The sequence below is a fragment of the Protomyctophum parallelum genome (assembly GCF_964188405.1).
Source record: "Protomyctophum parallelum genome assembly, chromosome: 4".
Classification (NCBI taxonomy): Eukaryota; Metazoa; Chordata; class Actinopteri; order Myctophiformes; family Myctophidae; genus Protomyctophum; species Protomyctophum parallelum.
Window position 1 is genome coordinate 686060 of NC_139700.1, and position 17092 is coordinate 703151.

General features: G+C 51.2%; 2 protein-coding genes across 2 annotated transcripts; both read right to left on the bottom strand.

The window, feature by feature from the left end:
* Positions 1-23: 23 nt before the first annotated feature.
* On the bottom strand, positions 24-3322 carry LOC310857743 (uncharacterized protein). The gene is made up of 2 exons (XM_083763601.1): positions 2788-3322; positions 24-221 (listed from the first exon to the last, which is right to left on the bottom strand). The coding sequence occupies exons 1-2, from the start codon at positions 3104-3106 to the stop codon at positions 85-87; spliced, it is 456 nt and encodes a 151-aa protein (XP_083619727.1). The 5' UTR covers positions 3107-3322; the 3' UTR covers positions 24-84.
* Positions 3125-5316, bottom strand: LOC310858018 (uncharacterized protein; the record flags this gene model as incomplete). Its single annotated transcript, XM_083764065.1, has 3 exons — positions 5002-5316; positions 3202-3718; positions 3125-3134 (listed from the first exon to the last, which is right to left on the bottom strand). Exons 1-3 carry the CDS (start codon positions 5192-5194, stop codon positions 3125-3127), a joined length of 720 nt encoding a protein of 239 aa, XP_083620191.1. The 5' UTR covers positions 5195-5316.
* Positions 5317-17092: the final 11776 nt, after the last annotated feature.

Below are 17092 nucleotides of genomic sequence, written 5' to 3' on the forward strand. Positions count from 1 at the left end.
GAGTGTGCAAATATAACATATATAAATATAGCATATATCATCCTAGAAAATGCACAAGATCTCTGTCCGTCGGTCCGTCCCTCCTCACCTGTGGTGTCCTCCTGGCGGGGGCCCGGGGACGCTCAGGGTGTTGGGGGTGGGCTCCTGGGGGATCCGGACGTGTTCCTCTGAGCCGTTCCTGTGGTTGGAGTCCACGTCCTCTACGTTGACGGCCGGGCTCTCTGGAACGACCAGAGTTCAGACAAGACATGTTTACTGTTCCAACACCTGTTCAGATGTCCAGTACAGTGTTGATTTGGACACCGCATTTTGATTTTAGTTTTAGTCATATAATTGTCTCTTCAATAGTTTTCATTTTTGTTTTAGTCACATTTTAGTCACCTGTAACGTTTTTAGTGTTTAGTCGAGTAAATATCAGGAGATTTTAGTTGACTAAATCTACAGTGAAATTGTCAATATATTTTGTCTCCGTTTTAGTCATCTCATAGCTTAGTCTTCATTTAGTGTCCATTTAGTTTTCGTCAGTGAAAAAAGGTAATTGACGAACATTTTTTGTCATAGTATATTAGTCGACAAAATCTCAGTAACTCTGAGAGTGTACACATGGAACCATAACCATTTGGTACCAGTAGATCACAAAGGGTGTGCAGGTGTGACCCTAGAAATATGTAAATATTTTTGGCATCTGCCACTTGATTGATGGGGTGACTTGATTGATTGACATCAAAAAGGGCCTGTCAGCTCAAACCCACAATACAATATTTTGAGTGTTGCGCACAAACCGCAGTAGCATTACAAAAAAGATCTACAAATGTAATTTTCCCCGTCTATTCCCCGTTCCAGTTTGTCTAATATATCAATGACAGCGCCCGCTATTCCAAAGCCCCCTCTGGTAATTCTTTAAAGGTATATTCAGTGATTTCACTTAATTCAAATATCACTTATTTTTTTGTTTTGTTGTGATAATCCTCTCTACTATAGAGTGTGCTGACCATATAAGGAGTTCCTCCCTGTCCCCAGTTAACCCCTGGGGGTCAAAAAACCTTAGGTTTCGTTTTTGACTCTCTATCCTGATTGGACGAAAGGCTGGGTCCCACAGCCAAAAACGAAACCTAAGGTTTTTTGAGTGAAATCACTGAATATACCTTTAAGCTATTTTCAGCAACGAGATACGTTTTTTTGGTGGGTAGTTCTTGTTGAGCTGGTCATTTCAAAAGTAGCTCTCAAGTCAAAAAAGTGTAACGCGGAAACCTGTGGCCTGTAGAGTTATGTTACCATAGGTGTGCGTCGCTGTTCGATGACCCTACGTGACCCTACAGTGGTCCTAATGGGCAAAATAGGTGTCGTCGGCAAAAACAACATACTTCAGAATGCTTGAAACTTTGCATATGTCATTAATATACAATATAAATAGTTTAGGACCTAAAATAGTGCCCTGCGGTACCCCACAGGTGATGGGTGAGCTGCTTGACTTATATTCGCCCATCTGAACATACTGTTGTCTGTTTGTCATGTAGCTTTTAATCCAATTAAACCCTACCCCTCTAATCCCATATCGTTCCAGTTTATGTAATAATATTTCATGAGTTATTGTGTCGAATGCCTTTTTTAAGTCTATAAAAATACCTAGTGCATATTTATTATTGTCAATTGATGAAGTCAATTCTTCGGTTAATATATATTATTATATATATATGTACCTTTGATGTTATTTTTATTTTTGTCAAATAGTTTATTAAAATATTCTTTCTTCTTCTCTCCTAATAATATCCACTAATTTATTTTTTATATATTTTATATTTAGTTTCATTGTCAATGGTTCTATGTTTCATAAAGTCTCTATATAGTTTATTCTTTTTTTTTTTACAGGCATTGGCCAGTCCCCTTGTCATCCATGGCTTGTCAGCAGTATTATTATTATTTTTAGTAGAGTAATGGACAGTTTTTATCATATAATAATAGGAATATTTCTAGGAACTTATCATATGCTATATCAACCTCTTCCGCCTCCAATTTTTTTTTTCCAGTCTTGAGATGTTAAGTCTCTCTTGAATGCATTAACCCATTCTGAACGGGCACCCATTTTGGTGTTGGCATCATGTCGTGCTTTAGCTATTTAAAAATAGCAGATCTACAAGCTCATATCGCGCCACCGAGTGGCGCGATACGAGCTTGTAGGTCTGCTATTTTTGAAAAATCGAAGAACGACTGACATTTTTTAGAATCTGATCTCAGGTCAGAATGGGTTAATCAGACCAGTGTGTGTCCGGCGGAAACCTCGTATGAATCTGATCTCAGATCAGAATGGGTTAAGAGCTTCCTCTGTCCTCACTCTCCTGTATGACGTTGTTGTATGATCGTTTTTAACAATACAATCATAGATCGCAAAGACCGGCAGATGGTCACTGATGTCATTTATAAGTATGCCGCTCACTATATTATTCTCCATATTGTTAGTAAATATATTGTCAATTAGGGTTGCCGATACTTTTGAAAAATCGTGAAAATGTGGCGCACATATATATTCTTTCAGAGTGAACGTTTTTAACTGAAATATTAGCTCCTGGGGGGGGGGGGGGGGGGTCCATGGAACAACATATTTTCAGATGGGGGTCGGTGGCCAATTATACATATAATACCAGAGTCCTTGAAATGAAACGCGTTGAGAACCACTGACATAGAAACATAGGGACTTTTGTAGAATCTGTTCTCAGGTGTAAAAGGGGTTAAAGTACAAGCGCAAGCTGCTCTTAATCCAACTAATTGGATGTTGCGCAACTAGTTCACCTGCAGGCGGGGATGAGATGTCTGGGTCATCCTCGATGTAGAAGGCGGGGTTGAGGTGGCCAGACTGCAGGGCGGCGGGGGGGCTGGTGATGGGCGGCAGGCGGGGGTAGGAGGGCACGTTGGGAAGCTCCAGCATGCTGCCGCCCAGAGAGGGCGGCGAAGGGGAGCGCGAGCGCCGCCGGTGGTGAGGGTGGGGGGGAGGCAGGGGGGAGTGTCGCACTAGCCGGTTGAGTTCTACATCCTGCTGGCTGCCGCTGTGGTTGAGTTTTTGTTTTTGTTGCTGTTGCTGTTGTTGTTGTTGTTTTTGTTTCTTAGGCATCTTGGGGCTTGAGGCTGTTCAGGCGGGTCTGGATGTTGAGGTAGACCCGGTTCGTTTGGCTGGGAATCTGCGAGAGCTTCTGGGGGATGGCAGACAGGCTCTGGGGGATGGCGGTGAGATGGCTCAGGGGCAGATCGGAAAACAGAGAGGGCACCGAGATGCCCAGGAACTGCCTTCGTACGGCAGGGGAGGCCGACGCGGAAAGGCCAGAGTCGCTGGGAGCCGCTCCTTCGGAAGGAGGGGTGGATGAGGGGGAAGGGGATGGGCCACTGGGAGCAGCTCCGGCGGAAGGAGGGGTGGAGGAAGGGGAAGGGGATGGGGGCGGGCCACTGGGAGCAGCTGGAGGGGAGCTGGAGGAGAAAAGGCCAGTGAGCGTGGAGGCGATGCTAAGCGGGACCTGGGTGAGTCTGATGTTGGAGAGCTCCGTGCGGAGCTCGGGCGGCAGGGAGGGAAAGCGCTTGGTGACGTCAGAGAGCTGGACGGGCATGGAAGGAGGAGTTCCGTTTCCGATTCCGTTCTCCTTGAAGAAGGCGCTTATGTTGCCGAGGCAATCGGAGGCGTGCGGGATGCGCATCAGGTAGCTCTTAAGCACATCGCAGCTGGAGGTGGGGGCTATACGGGGAAGACAGGCCAACAGAATGAGGCTGCTGAAGGATGGCTGGGAACAGAAAGTCAGTCAGGCAGTCGGACGGACGGACGGTCGGACGGACATACAGACAGACAGACAGATAGCAGATCTACAAGCTCGTAGCGCGCCACCGAGTGGCGCGCTACGAGCTTGTAGGTCTGCTATTTAAAAGAAATCACACACAGACAGGCAGGCAGGCAGGCAGGCAGGCAGGCAGGCAGACAGACAGACTACGAGCTTGTAGGTCTGCTATTGAAAAATCATAAGATTGTGGCGCAAATCTTTAAATATATATTCTTTCAAAGTGAATGTTTTTTAACTCAGGTCTAAATGGGTTAATGCTTTTGCGTGAAGCCATAGCATGATCACGGAGGGAGTTCATTTACAAAAGAACATGACTATTTATTTGTATTTTTATTCTTTTGATGGTAAACATGCTGACCGCCAGTCTTTTTGACCCGAAGACAACGCATGCAAAGGTTTAAAGAGCAACTGTTTGTGGGGCCGATATGGTTCCCGTTTCGCATTTGAGTAAATGGTGCGCTGTGACTGGCCAGTCGCTGTGATTGACAGCCTACACCTAAACCTAACCCTAACCTTAACCTCAGTAAAACTATACCTAAACCTAACCCTAACCCTAACCTCAGTAAAACTATACCTAAACCTAACCCTAACCTTAACCTCAGTAAAACTATACCTAAACCTAACCTTAACCTCAGTAAAACTATACCTAAACCTAACCCTAACCTCAGTAAAACTATACCTAAACCTAACCCTAACCCTAACCTCAGTAAAACTATACCTAAACCTAACCCTAACCCTAACCTCAGTAAAACTATACCTAAACCTAACCCTAACCTTAACCTCAGTAAAACTATACCTAACCCTAACCTTAACCTCAGTAAAACTATACCTAAACCTAACCCTAACCCTAACCCTAACCCTAAACTATACCTAAACCTAAACCTAACCCTAACCTCAGTAAAACTATACCTAAACCTAACCCTAACCCTAACCTCAGTAAAACTATACCTAAACCTAACCCTAACCTCAGTAAAACTATACCTAAACCTAACCCCAACCTCAGTAAAACTATACCTAAACCTAACCCTAACCTCAGTAAAACTATACCTAAACCTAACCCTAACCTTAACCTCAGTAAAACTATACCTAAACCTAACCTCAGTCAAACTAACGCAGTGGCTGGGGGGCGTTTCCAAGAACCCGAATGCGAAACGGATACCATATTAGCGTTTGTGGGACGTACGGTTGATGTAGTGTTGCTCCTCGTGGGACAGCAGGCTGGTCAGGTGGGCCCCGTGGACACGACACTCCCTCTCGGCCGCGTCCCAGCTCTTCCTGGTGGGGAAGTAGCGTAGCAGTGACCCTGGAACTTGTGCCAGCCGTAGTCGCATGTCTCCGTGTCTGGTGAGAGGGAGAGAGGAGGACACGTGGCTCATGAGTTTACCTTCTTCGATGTGTTATCCTGCATGGACTTAAGTTATTTAAACAAAGGAAAGGAAAGGAAAGGAAAATTAGTGATAGTTTGGAACCAAATGGACCCTCACGGGTTAATGTACACATGAACACATGGATATGGGTCCATCTGCACTCTTAACCCATTCTGAACGGGAACCCCTTTTGGTGTTGGCATCATGTCATGCTTTAGCTATTGAAAAATAGTAGATCTACAAGCTCATAGCGCGCCACCGAGTGGCGCGCTATGAGCTTGTATTAACCCAGGATTAACCCATTCTGAACGGGAACCCCTTTTGGTGTTGGCATCATGTCATGCTTTAGCTATTGAAAAATAGTAGATCTACAAGCTCATAGCGCGCCACCGAGTGGCGCGCTATGAGCTTGTATTAACCCAGGATTAACCCATTCTGAACGGGAACCCCTTTTGGTGTTGGCATCATGTCATGCTTTAGCTATTGAAAAATAGTAGATCTACAAGCTCATAGCGCGCCACCGAGTGGCGCGCTATGAGCTTGTATTAACCCAGGATTAACCCATTCTGAACGGGAACCCCTTTTGGTGTTGGCATCATGTCATGCTTTAGCTATTGAAAAATAGTAGATCTACAAGCTCATAGCGCGCCACCGAGTGGCGCGCTATGAGCTTGTATTAACCCAGGATTAACCCATTCTGAACGGGAACCCCTTTTGGTGTTGGCATCATGTCATGCTTTAGCTATTGAAAAATAGCAGATCTACAAGCTCATATCGCGCCACCGAGTGGCGCGATACGAGCTTGTAGGTCTGCTATTTTTTGAAAAATCAAAGACACTCTTAGAATCTGATCTCAGGTCAGAATGGGTTAATAATGAAACTGTCAGGATGTAATAGACATTTTTAGAATCTGATCTCATTTCAGAATGGGTTAATAATGAAACTGTCAGGATGTAATAGACATTTTTAGAATCTGATCTCATGTCAGAATGGGTTAATAATGAAACTGTCAGGATGTAATAGACATTTTTAGAATCTGATCTCAGGTCAGAATGGGTTAACCCATTCTGAACGGGCACCCATTTTGATGTTGGCATCATGTCGTGCTTTAGCTATTGAAAACGCACCCATTTTGGTGTTGGCATCATGTTATGCTTTAGCTATTGAAAACGCACCCATTTTGGTGTCAGCATCATGTCGTGCTTTAGCTATTGAAAACGCACCCATTTTGGTGTTGGCATCATGTCGTGCTTTAGCTATTGAAAACGCACCCATTTTGGTGTTGGCATCATGTTATGCTTTAGCTATTGAAAACGCACCCATTTTGGTGTTGGCATCATGTCGTGCTTTAGCTATTGAAAACGCACCCATTTTGGTGTTGGCATCATGTTATGCTTTAGCTATTGAAAACGCACCCATTTTGGTGTCAGCATCATGTCGTGCTTTAGCTATTGAAAACGCACCCATTTTGGTGTTGGCATCATGTTATGCTTTAGCTATTGAAAACGCACCCATTTTGGTGTCAGCATCATGTTATGCTTTAGCTATTGAAAACGCACCCATTTTGGTGTTGGCATCATGTTATGCTTTAGCTATTGAAAAATAGCAGATCTACAAGCTCATATCGCGCCACCGAGTGGCGCGATACGAGCTTGTAGGTCTGCTATTTTTGTATTGTATGTATTGGTTCTTTTACATTAAAAGTACCTAGCAGTTTTAATCTTTTAAATATAAACTTGGGTTCCCTTATTAACTAATAAATGCTCAAGCTGTTTTTTAAAACCACACTATCATGAAATGACCTTTTTATGCAGTTTTAACCCAAAGCATATAGTAATAAGCCTTTTTTAAACTTCAGTTTTACCTTAGTGCTTACTTGTAACCAAATGGACCCTCTATTCTAAACAGAAAAAGGCAATCAAATGAAGTCACACAAGTCAGTACTTGGAAAAATAGTTCTCAGTTAGTTAATTCTGTGCAATGACTGTGCAAAAATAGTAAATAGACAACAACATACAAAACGTAAACAAATAAAGTGCTCTGTAACACTATAGGTTCAAAACCTTAATAGAACATACCCCTCTTCTTTCAGGAATACCAGTAAATAAAGAAATACCTTCTCAAAGATATATTAATGAAATGGAAAAACCCTTTAAATTACCCTGAGTCACTTAAGGACACCCCCAAAGTTCCCCAAAAAACCTTTAAGTTGCAGGCCTGGTAGTAGTTGCTTGTGTGCGTTGTGGCCTCAAACCAACAATGGCTCCTTGGCTCCTCGGTGATCCAAAAATAAAAGATGATGTTTCTGTAGGTCCAAACTCAGTCCCTCACAGCTGTAGATACAGCAGCATAGCAAGTGTCTCCTCTCATCCCACGTTGAGTGAAGCTCTGGTTGCTCCAACTGGAATGTCCTCTTTGTGTCTTCCAGTGGAAAACAACAGACTAACACATCAACAGACCAACTGTGTGGAAGTTAAACTAAGTCTAGAAAACGTCTGTCCACGTGCAATGAGCAGGCACTAACCTCACTGAGCTAGCGTTAGCATTAGCATGTCAACACAAAGCAGACAGTCAGTGTCACTGAATTCCCTGGAGACATTCAGTTGCTTCTCCAAACATGGTGATTGTCCTCTCCGATTGTTGTGTAAACTCTCTGCATGCAGGTTTGTGCACTGCAAACGTATAATATAAAACACAGTTTATCTGAATTACTGCTTTGCTCACTCACCCTCCTCTGAAGCAACAACATCATCCTCTTGGCTCTGGTGTTTCACTTCCTGCCGTCCGTCAGCAACACACTCCCTAACCCCAGGTCCCATACAGAATGTTAACCCCATGAGTGCTGCTATAGAAATATCAGATACACCTTTCTTTTAAAACAAAACAAAACAAACTCCTAAATAATTAGTTATGAAGTTACAAAAACGTTTTTAAACAGAAAACATGAAACCAAAAAATATTATATACCCAACCGGGTTACACAGACACAGAGAGGGGGGGGCTAGAGAAAGCAATATGAGATATTTTATAATAATAATTGTAGGTGGCGACGAACTTATTAAGCCACCGAGAGGCTAAAAGCGGGGAAATGTACTGCCAGACGCGCTGCATGCCAAGGACTCACTTCTCCAGTGTACTCCGTTTTTATTCATTTATTAAAGTTATATTAAAACATCGTAACAAAGTGCGTTGTGCAGAATCTTATACAGATAGCAGCATGGCGTTTGCGTTTGTAAAGCGGTCAGCAAAGTTGGACTTCCCCGTCGTTCACCCCCTCTCCTTCCATTCATGAAATGACACCAGTGAACAGCGGACTTTACTACCTGTCTGACACCACCCAACACCACGTGACCATAGTAACCATAGCAACCCATCAAGCTGTCTAACCTGTCCCCAACAATAATAATAATAATAATAATAATAATACATTTTATTTATAACGCACTTTACATTTGAAACAAATCTCAAAGTGCTAGAGGCAGAAAATGACCTTGTGATTAGCAGACAGCCAAAAGTAAAACATAAAACATAAATTTGTTTTGGCCATCCAATTATTTACCATGCACACCATCAAATATGAATATACGGTTTTCTGAAAAGTCTTGTTTTCAAATAATTGCAATGCATACAATTGAATAAAGAATAGCCTACTATATGCGCATGCGTCTGTCTGTCTGTCTGTCTGTCTGTCTGTCTGTCTGTCTGTCTGTCTGTCTGTCTGTCTGTCTGTCTGTCTGTCTGTCTGTCTGTCTGTCTGTCTGTCTGTCTGTCTGTCTGTGTGTGTGTGTGTGTGTGTGTGTGTGTGTGTGTGTGTGTGTGTGTGTGTGTGTGTGTGTGTGTGTGTGTGTGTGTGTTTTTTCAAAAATAGCAGACCTACAAGCTCGTAGCGCGCCACTCGCACTATGAGCTTGTAGATCTGCTAATTTTTTTAAAAGGTACCTCTCTAGACTCACTTTCTTACGCTGAATCCGAATATATCAACGACGAGACTGTCTGACGTTGGGAAAGTGTTGAAAAAGGGCGCCAAAGTTTGTAAAAATGTCACCAATGCATCCAAAAACAAGATATTTCCTGTGATTTTTTCTAATCAAGGGGCATGTATTCCCACTTACTTTTTTGCCCCGATTCCAACGGTGGTGGTCTCATCTCTCTAGGACGTCAGGAAGTGGGTGTAAATGGCTACTTCCTGTCCCGACCCCCCAGAAATGTTGTGGAAGAAACCAAGACCATTTTCGGACTCAGCACGACGAGCTGAACGCGCTGATATGTGTTTCCCCGCACACGGACTTACGGTTATCTTAATTGACTAGTTAATTGGTTAGTTTTCAACGCGCGATAGCTCGAGAACGATAAGTCCGTCAGCCAAGTAATTGACATGGGCGTGTTCAGTTTTTCGAGATCTACGCTCTGATATGTCCGCCATTGTCGTGCGACACCCGTAGCAAAAGTTTTCCAACTATCATCTGTAAAGCGGAAGCCTTATAGACATGATAAAGCTCACAGTGTATTGAATGGTGAAATGCTAAACCTACATTTAAGAACCACACATCCGTGCGCGGGGAGACACATATCATTGTGTTCGTCTAATCGATAGCTACGCGTGGATGCAGATAACTTCCATTTTCGACATTTGTGGGAGGAGCTATCGCACGTCAAAGTGTAACCCTAAGCTCCTAAACGACGCGACCGTGTGTGGCGAACCACATATCAGATTGTTCGTCCTGACAAGCTATATAACATACTAAAAGATGGGCCCGTAATATATAAGGGTTTTTGACTTATAAGCGTTAAAGTGGTTAGACAAATAACAAAACATTTTTTTTCAACGGGACCAAATCCATTAGATCCAGCTGGAAAAAGTGAGTCGGAAAAAGTGGTGTTTGAAAAATTATTTAATTAATTGAGCTTTTGGGGCTAAAAAAACGTGTCTCTTTTGATTTGGCGGAGAGTTGGCAATGTCGTAGGGCTACGAAACCCATTCCATTGGATTCGGCATGCTTCAAACATTCAGAAACAGTCTTGTTTGTAGAGACAGGATTTTATCTGAATATTTTATAGATTTTTAAAAGCACAAGGCCCGAAACGAAGCCTTTCAAAGGTCAACCCTTGACCCTAGACCCTAGGAGTGTCTTTGAGCAACGGGAGCAGGTTCCCCACACTCACTTTTTTGCCCCGATTGCAACGGTGGTGGTCCCGTCTCTCTAGGACGTCAGGAAGTGGGTGTAATAGCTTACTTCCTGTCCCCAGCCCCCCTCCCCCTTCCCTGCCTGGCCCCTCCTCTTCCCCCTGCCTGGCCCCTCCCCCTTCCTGGCCCCTCCCCCTCCCCCCGCCTGGCCCCTCCCCCTTCCCTGCCTGGCCCCTCCCCCATGTGTGCGTGCGTGCGTGCGTGCGTGCCTGGCCCCTCCCCCTTCCCTGCCTGGCCCCTCCCCCCCCGCCTGGCCCCTCCCCCTTGCCTGGCCCCTCCCCCTTCCCTGCCTGGCCCCTCCCCCTTGCCTGGCCCCTCCCCCTTCCCTGCCTGTGCGTGCGTGCGTGCGTGCCTGGCCCCTCCCCCTTCCCTGCCTGGCCCCTCCCCCCCCCCGCCTGGCCCCTCCCCCTTCCCTGCCTGGCCCCTCCCCCTTGCCTGGCCCCTCCCCCTTCCCTGCCTGGCCCCTCCCTCTTGCCTGGCCCCTCCCTCTTGCCTGGCCCCTCCCCCTTCCCTGCCTGTGCGTGCGTGCGTGCGTGCGTGCGTGCGTGCGTGCCTGGCCCCTCCCCCTTCCCTGCCTGGCCCCTCCCCCCACCCCGCCTGGCCCCTCCCCATTCCCTGCCTGGCCCCTCCCCATTGCCTGGCCCCTCCCCCTTCCCTGCCTGTGCGTGCGTGCGTGCGTGCCTGGCCCCTCCCCCTTTGCCTGGCCCCTCCCCCTGCGTGCGTGCTTGGCCCCTCCCCCTTCCCTGCCTGCCCCCCCGCCCCTGGTCCCTCCCCCTTCCCTGCCTGGCCCCTCCCCCTTCCCTGCCTGGCCCCTCCCCCTTGCCTGGCCCCTCCCCCTTCCCTGCCTGGCCCCTCCCCCTTGCCTGGCCCCTCCCCCTTCCCTGCCTGTGCGTGCGTGCGTGCGTGCGTGCCTGGCCCCTCCCCCTTCCCTGCCTGGCCCCTCCCCCCCACCCCGCCTGGCCCCTCCCCCTTCCCTGCCTGGCCCCTCCCCATTGCCTGGCCCCTCCCCCTTCCCTGCCTGTGCGTGCGTGCGTGCGTGCCTGGCCCCTCCCCCTTGCCTGGCCCCTCCCCCTGCGTGCGTGCTTGGCCCCTCCCCCTTCCCTGCCTGCCCCCCCGCCCCCTGGTCCCTCCCCCCTTCCCTGCCTGGCCCCTCCCCCTTCCCTGCCTGGCCCCTCCCCCTTGCCTGCCCCCCTCCCCCTTCCCTGCCTGGCCCCTCCCCCCTTCCCTGCCTGGCCCCTCCCCCTTGCCTGCCCCCTCCCCCTTCCCTGCCTGCCCCTCCCCCTTCCCTGCCTGCCCCCTCCCCCTTGCCTGGCCCCTCCCCTTCCCTGCCTGGCCCCTCCCCCTTCCCTGCCTGTGCGTGCATGCGTGCGTGCGTGCGTGCGTGTGTGCGTGCCTGGCCCCTCCCCCTTCCCTGCCTGGCCCCTCCCCCCCCCGCCTGGCCCCTCCCCCTTGCCTGGCCCCTCCCCCTTCCCTGCCTGGCCCCTCCCCCCCCCGCCTGGCCCCTCCCCCTTGCCTGGCCCCTCCCCCCCCCCTTGCCTGGCCCCTCCCCCTTCCCTGCCTGTGCGTGCGTGCGTGCGTGCCTGGCCCCTCCCCCTTCCCTGCCTGGCCCCTCCCCCCCCCCCGCCTGGCCCCTCCCCCTTCCCTGCCTGGCCCCTCCCCCTTGCCTGGCCCCTCCCCCTTCCCTGCCTGGCCCCTCCCCCTTCTCTGCCTGGCCCCTCCCCCTGCGTGCGTGCTTGGCCCCTCCCCCTTCCCTGCCTGCCCCTCCCCCTTCCCTGCCTGGCCCCTCCCCCTTGCCTGGCCCCTCCCCCTTCCCTGCCTGGCCCCTCCCCTTCCCTTCCCTGCCTGACCCCTCCCCCCCCCTTGCCTGGCCCCTCCCCCTTCCCTGCCTGTGCGTGCGTGCGTGCGTGCCTGGCCCCTCCCCCTTCCCTGCCTGGCCCCTCCCCCCCCCCGCCTGGCCCCTCCCCCTTCCCTGCCTGGCCCCTCCCCCTTCCCTGCCTGTGCGTGCGTGCGTGCGTGCGTGCGTGCGTGCGTGCCTGGCCCCTCCCCCTTCCCTGCCTGGCCCCTCCCCCCACCCCGCCTGGCCCCTCCCCCTTCCCTGCCTGGCCCCTCCCCATTGCCTGGCCCCTCCCCCTTCCCTGCCTGTGCGTGCGTGCGTGCGTGCGTGCCTGGCCCCTCCCCCCCGCCTGGCCCCTCCCCCTTCCCTGCCTGGCCCCTCCCCCTTGCCTGGCCCCTCCCCCTTCCCTGCCTGGCCCCTCCCCCTTGCCTGGCCCCTCCCCCTTCCCTGCCTGTGCGTGCGTGCGTGCGTGCGTGCGTGCGTGCGTGCGTGCGTGCCTGGCCCCTCCCCCCCCCGCCTGGCCCCTCCCCCTTGCCTGGCCCCTCCCCCTTCCCTGCCTGTGCGTGCGTGCGTGCGTGCGTGCCTGGCCCCTCCCCCTTCCCTGCCTGGCCCCTCCCCCCCCCCGCCTGGCCCCTCCCCCTTCCCTGCCTGGCCCCTCCCCCTTGCCTGGCCCCTCCCCCTTCCCTGCCTGGCCCCTCCCTCTTGCCTGGCCCCTCCCTCTTGCCTGGCCCCTCCCCCTTCCCTGCCTGTGCGTGCGTGCGTGCGTGCGTGCGTGCGTGCCTGGCCCCTCCCCCTTCCCTGCCTGGCCCCTCCCCCCACCCCGCCTGGCCCCTCCCCATTCCCTGCCTGGCCCCTCCCCATTGCCTGGCCCCTCCCCCTTCCCTGCCTGTGCGTGCGTGCGTGCGTGCCTGGCCCCTCCCCCTTGCCTGGCCCCTCCCCCTGCGTGCGTGCTTGGCCCCTCCCCCTTCCCTGCCTGCCCCCCGCCCCCTGGTCCCTCCCCCTTCCCTGCCTGGCCCCTCCCCCTTCCCTGCCTGGCCCCTCCCCCTTGCCTGGCCCCTCCCCCTTCCCTGCCTGGCCCCTCCCCCTTGCCTGGCCCCTCCCCCTTCCCTGCCTGTGCGTGCGTGCGTGCGTGCGTGCCTGGCCCCTCCCCCTTCCCTGCCTGGCCCCTCCCCCCCACCCCGCCTGGCCCCTCCCCCTTCCCTGCCTGGCCCCTCCCCATTGCCTGGCCCCTCCCCCTTCCCTGCCTGTGCGTGCGTGCGTGCGTGCGTGCCTGGCCCCTCCCCCTTGCCTGGCCCCTCCCCCTGCGTGCGTGCTTGGCCCCTCCCCCTTCCCTGCCTGCCCCCCGCCCCCTGGTCCCTCCCCCTTCCCTGCCTGGCCCCTCCCCCTTCCCTGCCTGGCCCCTCCCCCTTGCCTGCCCCCTCCCCCTTCCCTGCCTGGCCCCTCCCCCTTCCCTGCCTGGCCCCTCCCCCTTGCCTGCCCCCTCCCCCTTCCCTGCCTGCCCCTCCCCCTTCCCTGCCTGCCCCCTCCCCCTTGCCTGGCCCCTCCCCCTTCCCTGCCTGGCCCCTCCCCCTTCCCTGCCTGTGCGTGCATGCGTGCGTGCGTGCGTGCGTGTGTGCGTGCCTGGCCCCTCCCCCTTCCCTGCCTGGCCCCTCCCCCCCCCGCCTGGCCCCTCCCCCTTGCCTGGCCCCTCCCCCCTTCCCTGCCTGGCCCCTCCCCCCCCCCGCCTGGCCCCTCCCCCTTGCCTGGCCCCTCCCCCCCCCTTGCCTGGCCCCTCCCCCTTCCCTGCCTGTGCGTGCGTGCGTGCGTGCCTGGCCCCTCCCCCTTCCCTGCCTGGCCCCTCCCCCCCCCCCGCCTGGCCCCTCCCCCTTCCCTGCCTGGCCCCTCCCCCTTGCCTGGCCCCTCCCCCTTCCCTGCCTGGCCCCTCCCCCTTCTCTGCCTGGCCCCTCCCCCTGCGTGCGTGCTTGGCCCCTCCCCCTTCCCTGCCTGCCCCTCCCCCTTCCCTGCCTGGCCCCTCCCCCTTGCCTGGCCCCTCCCCCTTCCCTGCCTGGCCCCTCCCCTTCCCTTCCCTGCCTGACCCCTCCCCCCCCCCTTGCCTGGCCCCTCCCCCTTCCCTGCCTGTGCGTGCGTGCGTGCGTGCCTGGCCCCTCCCCCTTCCCTGCCTGGCCCCTCCCCCCCCCCGCCTGGCCCCTCCCCCTTCCCTGCCTGGCCCCTCCCCCTTCCCTGCCTGTGCGTGCGTGCGTGCGTGCGTGCGTGCGTGCGTGCGTGCCTGGCCCCTCCCCCTTCCCTGCCTGGCCCCTCCCCCCACCCCGCCTGGCCCCTCCCCCTTCCCTGCCTGGCCCCTCCCCATTGCCTGGCCCCTCCCCCTTCCCTGCCTGTGCGTGCGTGCGTGCGTGCGTGCCTGGCCCCTCCCCCCCGCCTGGCCCCTCCCCCTTCCCTGCCTGGCCCCTCCCCCTTGCCTGGCCCCTCCCCCTTCCCTGCCTGGCCCCTCCCCCTTGCCTGGCCCCTCCCCCTTCCCTGCCTGTGCGTGCGTGCGTGCGAGACAGGCAAAGCAATGCTTGAAAATTGGCTTACTAGTTTAAACTTATTGACCCCATAAACCCAGAAAGGAGGGGGAGTAAGTCTAACATAATTAATTTGTCGCATTACTTCCAACCAGACCAACACCAGACCGAACTGCTGGAAAAGGGGCTTTCATTTGTTCCAACTCTGGACATCTACAAACAACAAACCAACAGATTAAAGAAAGACCTTTCCCAGTATCACCGCAGACTGAAACTAGCCACACACTTTGGAATGGACCAGACAGGAGAAATAATACAGCCATTTCGACCAGGTTCAAACTGGGAACCGGCTGATACGGTACTCCCAAACAGCCTTAAACAACTAATCAAGGATGACCTAAATACGGTAAGACACATTCCAGGGCACATTAAAGAAAAAGATAACCTCACATTAGCACAAACCAGGGCACTTAGAGAACTAATTAACAACAAACAGATCGTAATCAAACCAGCAGACAAAGGCTCCTGCATAGTAATTATGGACAGACACCAATACCTGTTAGAAGGTGAGAGACAGCTTAACAATCGGGATCATTATAGGCCATTAGACCAACCAATTTACCTAGAGACAGCGAAAAAAGCCCAAGCCATTGTTAACAAACTGAGGGAAAAAAGACACATAAATGCCAAGCAACATAAATATTTAATAGGACAGGACAGCCCTCGAGCTAGGATATTTTATCTTTTACCAAAAATACACAAGAGCCCGGATTCATGGACAATACCATATGAAGTTCCACCCGGTAGACCAATTGTGTCGGACTGTGGCAGTGAGACTTATCAGACAGCAGAGTTTATTGAATACTTCCTAAACCCACTGTCGATAAAACACCCCAGTTTTATAAAAGACACTTACGATTTTGTGGACAAAATTAAAACTATTATAGTAGGAAAAGAGGCCTTGTTGTTTTCGATAGATATAGACAGCCTCTACACAAACATTGAGACAGAAGCAGGCCTACTGGCAATTAAAGAAGTATTTAATAAGTACCCAGACACAAATCGACCAGAAGAGGAATTACTCCAATTACTAGACTTAAATCTAACCCAGAATGATTTTTCCTTTAACAACAAATGTTATCTACAAATCAAAGGGACGGCCATGGGAAAGCGATTTGCACCATCTTATGCAAACATTTACATGAGCATATGGGAACAGACAGCACTAGAAAAATGCAGACTTAAACCAACACATTATTATAGATTTCTGGATGATATTTTTGGAATATGGGAACATAGCAAGGAAGATTTCCAGGAATTTATTGATGTTCTTAATAGCCATCACAGATCCATAACGATAAAATTTGTGACACACACTGAAAGGATTGACTTTCTTGATGTAACAATCTTCAAGGGCCCAAACTTTAACACAAATGGGAAACTAGACTTAAAAGTATTCTTTAAAGAAACAGACACCCACGCCCTATTACACAAAACGTCATTCCACCCGACACACTGTTACACAGGGATAGTCAAATCACAACTACTAAGATTCCATAGGATTTGCACGCAAAGAAGTGATTTCAAAATAGCTTGTAAAACACTATTTAAAGCACTTAGACCAAGGGGATACACTAGGACATTCCTCCGGAAAGCTCAAAGTACTTTTTTAGAAATAAGAGTACGAGATCCAGGCCCTAAATTGGCCCTGATAACCAGTTATTCAACACAGAGCACACTAGCCAACAACAGAATAAAAAGGAACTTTGAGAACCGAACGGATGATCTTCTAAAAGATTATAAAATTATATCAGCCTACAGAAAAAACAAAAACCTTAAAGATTATCTAGTACACAGCAAACTAAAAGAAATCAACGCACCAGCACGCGAGGGACCAGAATACTTCAAACCCAAACAATTAGTCAAAAATAGAACTACAAAACGCGTTTTAGAGATTAAACAACGATTAACAAGCAGAACGAGCAACTGCATTTACTTAATCACATGTAACAAATGTGGTTTACAATATGTCGGAGAAACAGGGAAAACAATAGGTACAAGGCTGGGACAACACAGATACAATATTAACAATGGAAGAAAGACAACCACAAGATTTGTGCAACATTTTATGGCTCATGGCATTGAAGCTTTAACATGCACTGGACTGCAACACAATCCCAACTGGACAGTGGGACAAAGACGTTTTAATGAAAAACAGTGGATTAAGAACCTCAACACGGATTTCCCTGGAGGCTTAAACATACCTAAAATCAGATCTTGAACACAACAAAACCTAAACGCAGGATTAAACTGGAGAAATCTAAAAATGATTGGATCAGACTTCCTTCAAATACATGGCGAATACATTTATTCCTTGCACTGTACCT

What these genes read in the sequence shown, in the direction of transcription:
- LOC310857743 (XM_083763601.1), bottom strand. Translation starts at nt 3,106, where the DNA reads ATGCCTAAGAAACAAAAACAACAACAACAACAGCAACAGCAACAAAAA. An exon ending in CATCTCATCCCCGCCTGCAG is followed by an intron (nt 222 to 2,787) that starts GTGAACTAGTTG and finishes TGGTCGTTCCAG; the next exon opens with AGAGCCCGGCCGTCAACGTA.